The sequence below is a fragment of the Notothenia coriiceps genome, unplaced genomic scaffold (genome assembly GCF_000735185.1).
Source record: "Notothenia coriiceps isolate Sejong01 unplaced genomic scaffold, NC01 NC01_scaffold00000865, whole genome shotgun sequence".
NCBI lineage: Eukaryota > Metazoa > Chordata > Actinopteri > Perciformes > Nototheniidae > Notothenia > Notothenia coriiceps.
This window is the reverse complement of record NW_011333566.1, coordinates 1-10134: the sequence shown is the minus strand read 5'-3', so window position 1 is coordinate 10134 and position 10134 is coordinate 1. Positions and strand designations below refer to the sequence as shown.

Genomic DNA, 10134 nt, shown 5'->3' with positions numbered 1-10134 from the left:
TGGGTGTTTCTCAATGTCGAGGATGCTTCCTTGGTAGGACATGTCCCTCCGAGTCAGGTCCTTCAGAAGCGAGGCAAGAATCCTTCCTAGCCTCGGAAAACGAAGAATGGTGGAACAGGCTAACAGGTGTGCGTCATATGCGAGACCCCGCCTTAAATGGAGCGCAATTTCCGCCAAAGATTTGGAAATTGGTCCGTGTGCAAAGCATTGTGGGGATTTTAAGACCGCGGAGTCTACACATGTGCAGCCTCGAAATGTCCTGCAACGAAGGACGCCGGCCTCGGTAGAATTCCAAGCATCCTGGACATTGGAACAGTCCTTCGGCGGGCACTCGATGACGTAGCATCCTTGAAATAGTGGCTCTGGAGCATCCTTCCTCGACATTGAGAAACACCCTGTATATAGTAAATGTGAGGTGAAGTGTGTCGCCAATGTAACCGGTTAAAACTCCGAGTGGCAATGAGTTCTTAAAATGTATGGAAAGGGTCTTAGAAAAGGTCTTACATTTGACTTCAGGATTCCTGCATATACCCTGTTACATATCGTCCTAAGAGAAGTCCTTTTTCATTCTTGACTATTTGTCTCGATTGAGTGCCACTTTAAGCTGTGACGTTTTGCAGTTCCTCAAAGTCATCAGACGAAGACGGTAGTTTGTGATATAAAAACTGTCAATCGGGCCTCTTTAATGGATCCTTTGTCGTAGCACCAACTGACTTCTCTGTTTCTGACTCCTTCTCCTGCCTTGTGTCCACAGAGCAGTCCAGACGTGACGACCTGGAGTCTCTGGGCTATGTCCTCATGTACTTCAACCTGGGCTCCCTCCCCTGGCAGGGCCTCAAGGCCGCCACCAAGAGACAGAAGTACGAGCGAATCAGTGAGAAGAAAATGTCCACGCCCATCGAGGTTCTCTGCAAAGGATACCCCTGTAAGTTATGATTCTGCGTTTCTGTGGCAGCTGCAGTATTGAGTTTTATTCAGCTAATTCATGTGCTGTGATGTTTTGAGTATCCTGAGTTTCTCTTCACGTCTGTTCTCTCCTGCAGCCGAGTTCTCCACATACCTGAATTTCTGCCGTTCGCTTCGTTTTGACGACAAGCCGGACTACTCTTACCTACGACAGCTCTTCAGGAATCTCTTCCACCGCCAGGGATTCTCCTACGATTACGTCTTCGACTGGAACATGCTCAAATTTGTGAGTTTCTTAGTTTTGTTTATAGTGTCCTGGACAATCCCCATTGATCAACTGTCACAAAAAACAGTAAATGGGGCAGTTTTGGCCAACATTGCTAATTTCCAGCTGTTGTCCCCGGCCAGATGATAATGGACACCTTTTTTTAAATCACAATACATCACAGCATTAGTTAAAGTGTTTAGTATGTTGCCTAGACGCAAACTAAGTCTGTCATCAGCGTGAAAAGATCTCACTGCCGAAAATATAATACGCTAATTTGGAGCTATATTTTGTTAATGGAAGCTCTTTGATGTCTCAGGGTGCCAGTCGAACAGCTGAGGACGGGGAACGGGAGCGGGAGCGGAGGGCGGTAGATGACGAGCGGGTCGCAGGAGCCCCCAGAGTGTCGGCATCGCGGGGCCTCCCACCGGGGCCCCTCCCTGCAGCTGCCAACAGAGTGAGGAACGGGCCGGAGCAGGCCGTCTCCAACCCCGCCTCGCGGGTGCAGCAGTCCGGTGAGTTTTCTGCCGACTCATCTCAAAGTCCTGTGGTCCGTCTGAAAATAAAATTCTGAAAACAAATTCATTAGTTTTTTCTAATGTCAAAATTGACACAACTTCATGTATTTCTTCAGAATATGACTTTTACCCATTTAGAGTATATATTTAATATTATTATTAAATCCATGTTATCCCTATACTATGTTATGACACCTGTCGGCAACACTAAATTAAACAAATATATAACACTCATATTACAATGTTGCTACACCAATATTATGGCATTTTAACACATGTATAACACCCATGTTACTATTGTTCACCCATATAAGTTATTACAACCGTATTTCACCCTTCTAACGCACATATTACCCCATCACACGTATATTACTCCGTTGTCATTCCTATTACGGCGTTATTACACATATTTTACACCCATTGTTCACCCAAGTTAGTTATAACACTCATAATAAACAGTTATTTCTCCCATATAAACACCCATATTTCACTGTTATTACACCATCTGAGTATAGGCCTCAACACACCACCTTTAATGTTTCTCATGAAGTGCTCCTACTTACTGCCCCTTCCCCCCCCACAGCCTGTATCCCATTTAATTAACTATACTGACACCACATTATATTTCTTGAATACCTGCGCACCTTGTGGTCAGTTCTGAACGTTCCACATCATTTCAGGGAACACGTCGCCTCGTGCCATCTCTCGTGCGGAGAGGGAGAGGAAGGTGAGCATGCGGCTGCACCGCGGAGCCCCCGCCAACGTGTCGTCCTCTGACCTCACAGCCCGCCACGACGCATCCAGAATCTCCACATCGCAGGTGAGAAAACACACACATGAGTGGGAGAAATGTGGTCGTTTATGAAAATGTTATATGTGTTGAAGTAAAGCCAATTATCCTCCAAAAATAACATTTTAAATTACGTTCAAAAAAGCATCTCATCAAGCCGATGTTTAAAAGACTCATCTCGGTTACGACTGAATTAATATTGCCACAGCATTTTAATGTGAACATTTATCAACAACATACATACAGACTTCAAGGAGTAATAGTGAAATATCTTTCAGCACTTCTTCAATCCACAACTTTAAAAAGATGGTGCTAAAATCACACGTAAAACATTTTGTAAGTATTAGTGCTAATAAAGAAACGTTATTGTTGTGTTGACGCTTCACTCCAGCAATTTCATTCAGATCCGGTCCTCAAGTTTTATGGACAATAACTTGGATTACATTGTTCTAAAGTGTTAACTACATACTGTCATGCACTAAAGATGTCTCGTGAAATCAGTTGGCTAAGCTTCCAGTGGTGTGCGTGTCCCAGTAACTGGCAGTTTGTGTAGGTATTTGTGGGTTTGGTTTACATCACCAAGGGAAATGGATCCAACAACTATTCATATTTAAACTGCAGTCATTTTCTACCTGTCTTATTCTATTTCCTCTTGTGTTTTAAATAACACTTTTTACATGTCATGATTTACTGTGTCTGTTGCACTGTATCCTAATTGTTTTTGACTGTTTTAAAGCACTTAGAATCGCCTCATGTTGAAATGTTCTAAATAAATAAACGTATCTCTTCTTCCTTTGCAGGTCAGCGTGCCATTTGAGCACTTGGGGAAGTAGTGTTCTTTGGCTCTGCATGCACATGAAACTGACAGGTGAGCTGTTCTTTAAACTTCCAAATACATAAACGCACCGCTTCCAAATGCACCGCCCTCACTAACAACTCTCCCCTTTGTCATTACAGGGCTGCAAGGTATATTCATCGCTCCCATTTCATTTTGTTCCTTTTATTTTGACCTTGTCTTATGAAAAGATGATTGCCAATGGACCCATGGATCTTAGGAAATGGACGTTCATTTCTTTTAAGGATCCAGGGAAGTTTGTGACAGAAGTCTTTTTGCTGAAGCGTGGACCACCACCATTCAGAAAGCAAACACTCCTTCACCATTTTGACTCCATGGTTCATCATACCCTACCACTCCTCGAAACATTTCCCTCTGTACCTTCTGTCTGACAAATGTGAAGAGCTGTTGGCGTCAAAGAAGCAGAAAGTAATCGGGGACGTGCATGTTTCTCGTCAAAGGTCATCTTAGTGATTTGATATAGGCTAAGTAACGATTGCTTTTTCAGCTCAACACCGCAAAAACGATTCTGTGTATGTCATATTTGTATCTTTCGTGAGGATATCACAAATTGGAGCTCCTTTCTTTGCTTTGAGAGAAATGACAGCTAGAAGTGAGGAGAGGTTAGTGGACTGAAGGAGAGGTAGCTCTGAAGAGGATCAGGAAGTGATGTTTTAGCTGTAAGGTTTCCGGTGAAGTAGCATATGGTGCTTGCTCGCCCTTCATCCACGTCGTGAAAACTCGGCCACCAAAACCTCCACAACCCCTTAATTGGCCTGTTTTTTTGTTTTGAAATGTGAGCCGGGTAAGGGGAAGAAGGACCATAGATATTGCAAAGACACACTCCACGTCTTGAGGGAAGCGCCTCAGGAAATTCTCAGCGTATTTGACCACAGAGCTGCCCGTTTGGCTAAGAAACAGTGGCTGCAATTTTGATGATACTTCTAAATGTTACCTTTTTTAATTCCTTTTCTTATGGAGGTCATAGGGGAGTGGGCAGGCTCCGTTAGGGATTACTAAGGGAGGGGGTGGGACATCCAATTGTTAATTTTTAAAATGTTTACTTCACTGTAAATATTTTTTTTTAATTTTGATGTAAAGCCAAACTGTGGTTATCTGTTTTTAAAGTAGAACAATGCATACTAATGACATCCATTGGGGCTGGGGGCAGAATTTTAGATATTTAAAGTACTAACCTGGGGGAGGGGCTTGTGTTGCTTTGCCAGCTGGGTCATTTAATATTGTGTGTGTGTGTGTGTGAGACTGAGTGAATCCCTGCTAAGAATACGATTTCCATTTTGTATGCAGATTTTAATCCCACTTCTCTGCTATTTATGTTAAACTATTTTTTATATGTCTGTCCTCTTATTCCTGTGTCATTTCATCTTCCTGTAACTTATTAGAAATAGTGTTCGTTTGCCTGTCCTTTCTGTTTTTCCATGCTTCAACAGTTGTCCTCGTATAATACTTTCAATATTCCTTCCTGCAAAAAGTACATACTAATAGTTTTGATGTCACCTCTTGGATTTGAACCTCCAGCAACCTTAATGATGTCATTCAAAAGAAAACATAACTGATGCAATTGCAGGGATGTGTAAATAGCAGTGTGTGTACTGTGTGTGTAATTACCTTTGTACAGGCCACGTGACCCAGTGGCATCGTGACTGTCGGGTTGGGATTGGTCTAGGAGAGGAAGAGGCCAGGGGATTTCACTTTATGTATTGTGTACTGATATCTTGTACAGTTCTTTAACACACTTTATTTACAACAGTATTTGTGTATATTTTATGAAGTAATAAAAATGAATAACGTTGCTCACAACTTTTTGCTGACCTTTTATTATCGTCACATCTTTTGCCTACTACTAAGTAACGATGAGTGTGTGTTTGGACATAACGTGGTGGAAAGTAACTTATTACATTTACTCAAGAACCAAGTTCACATTTGAGGTAATTCTACCTTAACCTAGTGTTTTCATTGTATACATCTACTCTACTACATTTTGGAAGCAAATGTTGTACTTTTTACTCTACTACATTTTTTTTTTTTACAGATCCAATTATTAGTTACTTTATTCATTCAGATCCTGACACACAATACTTGGGACACATTTTTAAAATGGGATTATTTGGTATAGATTAAACCATCCAACATTATATTTTCGTAATTAAAACCACAAGTTTCTTAACAGAAACATAGTTGGCAGTCATTTTTCTAAGAGGTTTTTGTTCCAAAATATTTCACACTTCCAGCTTCTTGTATGTGAAGATTTGCTGCTTTTGCTTTGACATATTTTAATTTTACTTTTTTTAAATTAGTACTTTTACTCCTTGTACTTTAAGTACATTTTCATAATAATCCTTAAATACTTTTACTGGGGTACCATTCTCGATGCAGTACTTTTACTGGAAATGTATTTTCACAGTGTGGTATTGGTACTTTTACTCAAGTACTCAGAATATTAATACTTTGTCCACCCCTCTATGCAGTGCAGTCTACCTTAGTTTACATGAACAGATCCATGAAAAATAAACATGACTGCGCATGCGCAAACTAGTTGTGTGGCAGCTGCTGTTAATGCACTGAACTGCAGATGGTGATGTGGATGAAATAACGGTGTCCAGTTCATCAGCTTTGGATGGGGAAATGGTGAGAAGAAAACTGTTTTTCATTTTGATATTGTAATTGAATGCGACTCTTTTCAAAACATGTTATGCTTATTTGCTTTGTTTTGACTTGACGGGGAGATGCAACAGTAAGCTAGGCGAATAAAGCTAACAGTGGCTAACGGCTAGCAGCGCTTGGCGTAGTTGATGCTCAGCTGTTAATACTTGCCATTTCTTATCAAATAAGAGGCTCATTTCATGGGTTCCTACATTAATGTGTTGTTTAATTTAGATTCCCACGTTGGCTTGAATTTTATAGCGTTAAAAAATAACTTTTTCTACTCCAAAAGGTTTGTAATCGACTTGAGAGGATGAGCTAAATTGATGCTGTGATTTCAACGCAGATCCAAACAACTGCAGAGGAGGTGAGTGATCAGTGAGCCATTATCACCCAACAACAGCTACATTTCCCCCTGTTTAGCATGTTTTATTAGCTCACTGTTTACATATAACGATCGACATCGGCTGTGGTGATGTAAATATTGCTCCTAAAGGATTTTCATTAAGTATGATGTCATCTTGTATGCAGCACGATTTTCTGTACTGATCTGCAGCCTGCACACTGAACAACCTGCTTCCTGGTTCTTTGAGGGATTTGTTCTAGCTGCACTTTGTAATCCGTTGTGGTCACTGTTAATGATCTTGTGGTTATCAGAGCCTCAGGTGGATCCCAGCCAGCTTCTATGGCCGGATGCTTCACTGTATGATTCATGCCTTGGGGCATATGACTGCCTGCCACAATGACTGCTGGTTCGATTCAGGTCAAAGTACAATGCATGTTTTGAAACCGACCCATGGGTGCAGTCAGCAGGATTGATGAGGTGCCTCTCTCTCTTGTCTTTGGCCCACTGGGAAGCATTGAGCTTTGTTGTCGCTGTATGTTGTCGCTGGTGGTGCTTTTGTACAGCAAACACAGATATGATGACCTATATTCATTTGAACAGATTTGATCTTCTAGACAACATGTTTGGACTGATCTACATGCATCCACGTGTGGTCGATATCCAACCACATGTCTTATCCGTCAGATAATATGATCAAAAGATACCAGGATAAATGGTAAGACCTCCCCCCCGGTATAACAACAATGAGCTCAACACAGTAATATAGGAACAATAATAGTTCCTTTACATATGTTTTGGACACGTCAATATAATGATTATAACATTAGAAATCCATTATTATTATAAGTTATCAAACTGTAACTGTCTACATAAAAAATCCTCATGCTACAAGCTTGACTAAATTATAAAAAATATGGCTGTGAAAAATTAGATAACATATTAAACGATGAAGATTGATATTTGGCCCAGCTCCTAATCAATACATTGAAGAAAGAAAAGTGAAACAGAGATAACTCATAATGGGTTTTTTAGTATATCCTCCTCAAAACTGTTTATGTTGTTAGAAATCTTAATTTTAATAGCTGCCCACTCTTATTCGATTAGTTTACAAATTGGTCAGTTATTTTAATAGTTTTGTCATTATGGATGACTTCTTTCCAAGGAATGAATTAGTAAAGTGGTGCTTTTTTATGATTCTTTGTGAGCAAGACATATTTTGAAGATTAAATTAACTATATCCTAAGAAAAGAAAAAAAAAAAAATCTTAATAATTTAGTTATTGGGAGAAGGGGTGGGATTAAATAAGTGTAAACTTCTTCCCACCCCTTTTCGGACGTGTAATTAAGTAGATAATTTGTTTATATATAATTTAGAATCAGATATATTTTTGTATATTAATTTGACACTGCTTTGTATTGTATAATAATTCTCATGTTAAATTTCATTATTATTCTTATTATTTTTTTGTATTATTGTTTTACGTATTCGAAATATATCTAATCAAATAAAAAATTAAAATATATATATTGTTGACGAAGAATTTCTGTTGTCTAAAACCGCCCTAGCAGCGTTTTCTGCCGTGTGACACACCGATGTGTTTCATGTTACTGCACTGCCACACGCTGATTGAGGCCCTGGCAAACAGCGTGAGTCATCGATAACCATATCGAGCGCCAACCTATATATAGCTGGTGCACAGGGGGGGTTTGAAAGTCATCGTGGAATTAGTTTTCGCTGCGAATGATTAAATTATCGCCTTTCCGGAATCCACACCCAAGACATGGCGTGGTTGGAGGTATGACAGAGATCCGCGATGATCTGAAACGGGCGCTGGCACATGGAGAATCTTTCTTTTGTTTGTTATCACATTTTTATTGAGATTAATACACAACATGTACAACCAGAAGCACCATTTTTTTTTTTTTTTTTTCAAAAAATAAAATAACTTTAAAGTACATAAGAAAAAGACAAAATTAGACAACAGCAATTACACACACACACACACACACACACACACACACACACACACACACACACACACACACACACACACGGTGTTCGCTGTTGGGTGCCAACGTGGAGCGTCTTCCTGTCTGCTTTTGACGCCGCAAGCTCCGGTTTGGCCAGCCTGATTTTCATTTGTCTAAATCAGTGCAACATCATTTAATAGACAATACTTATTTTGCTTCCCCTAATTACAAGTCATTTTGAAGCATCGAGAGAGGGTGTTTTCAACTGGCATTGATTTCTTCCTATTGTGCTGACGTGGAACCTGGCAGTGTAAGCATTAGGGTTGAAAGACACAGTACAGAAACCAATGAAGACAATATAGGACTTTGTATTTCTGCATGGTTTGCACATTTTTTGGCACCTGTATGTTACTTTAAGCAACTCAACAACACTGGAAACGGTATCACTGGGCCTCATGCAGCAAAATTCTCTTAAATACAATTTTAAAAAAGTACTCAAAATGCATAACGTTTTTACAATCCATCCTACCCAGGTGTGCTAAGTGACGAATCCCAGTATAGCATAATTTGTAGCACATGTGGCATCATAAGCATAGGTAACGCCCCATACTACTGTATAAGGGCGAGTATTGTGCCGTGTGCAAATACACTAATAGGTGCCCAATCATTTGAGAGATGCCACCAAAAAAGGCTGTGAGAACAAGATCTTCAGCAGAAGTGAAATGCATTCTGAAGTGAACAATATATAACAAGCTTCCTTAATTGGGATCAATGGAACCATCGTATTTATCTAACTCATACATATGATAATCCAATATATATATAGTGACTTTAAATAACATGAAAGTCTATATTTGAATGTGTGATACTGTTCTACTAAAAATATGTTCAGCGTCATGTCTAGCTACACAGCATCACAGAGGGAAAAATTGGGTCAGCAGCCCTGAGCACACGGCTGTCACACTGATTTCCTGTGCTACAGTGATCCCCCCCCCCCTTTCTCCGTGGTGTGTTTGCCTCCTTTTTTTGTTGTTGACTTTTTTGATCCAGTAAAATGTTTCTATCCACAGAATCTATTTATAGATCTGTGCAATTTCCTACTTTTCTCTTCCTGTTTGTTCTATTATTATTATTATTATTATGTGCTGCAGCACCTCTTTTCACCCTCTGTCTGAAACCAGAGCCCAGTCTGCTCTGATTGGTTAGCTGGCCAGCTCTGTTGTGATTGGTTAACGCTTAGAGATGTCCCGCCCCTTAGCCTATCACGTACAATGTGTCTGAGCGCTAGCTAAGAGAAGCGTGAGTGTTACTTAGTGATGTCATTATGTTACGGTGGTAAACAAAGGAGTCCAAAGGAGGCATTTCAGGCAGGGGGGGGAGGGTGTGGGAGAGAAACTCTTTTGGATTTGAGCCTTTGCAGATTATATAACACACCACAGGAAAGGGAAACCCCAAAATACATAATATGGCCTCTTTAACATGTCTTAGCTACATTACCTAAACAGCATCTTTTTGCACTACATCTCATATTCACCCTTTTCCCCATACAGATGGGTCTACTTTGGCGGCGGGACCTCACCCTGTCTGAGAGTTTGGGGAATGGCCCCCCTGTTGGCTTCGCCCCGGGGCCCCCAGCCACCGTGGCCCCACAGCAGTCCAACGCCTCCTGGGTACCGGAAGCACCGCTGGTCACACCAGAGGAGACGTTCTTCCTCATGACCTCCACTGCACAAACCATATCGGGTTTTTTCGTTTGGACAGCGCTTCTGATCACATGTCAACAGGTAAGAAGATAGATAGACAGATGGATGGATGGATGGATAGATGGATGGATAGATGG

General features: G+C 40.6%; 1 protein-coding gene and 1 long non-coding RNA gene across 2 annotated transcripts; both read left to right on the top strand.

The window, feature by feature from the left end:
- Window positions 1–703: 703 nt before the first annotated feature.
- On the top strand, window positions 704–5129 carry LOC104957640 (casein kinase I isoform epsilon-like; the record flags this gene model as incomplete). Its single annotated transcript, XM_010785284.1, has 6 exons — window positions 704–925; window positions 1044–1192; window positions 1491–1686; window positions 2370–2509; window positions 3280–3347; window positions 3437–5129. Coding segments are annotated over 5 exons (740 nt in total), but the record flags the coding sequence as incomplete, so codon positions are not given.
- Window positions 5130–5881: 752 nt separating this feature from the next.
- Window positions 5882–10073, top strand: LOC104957632 (uncharacterized). Its single transcript, XR_799683.1, has 3 exons — window positions 5882–5963; window positions 6271–6345; window positions 9845–10073. It is a non-coding gene; the product is annotated as an uncharacterized lncRNA (long non-coding RNA).
- The last annotated feature ends 61 nt before the right edge of the window (window positions 10074–10134 follow it).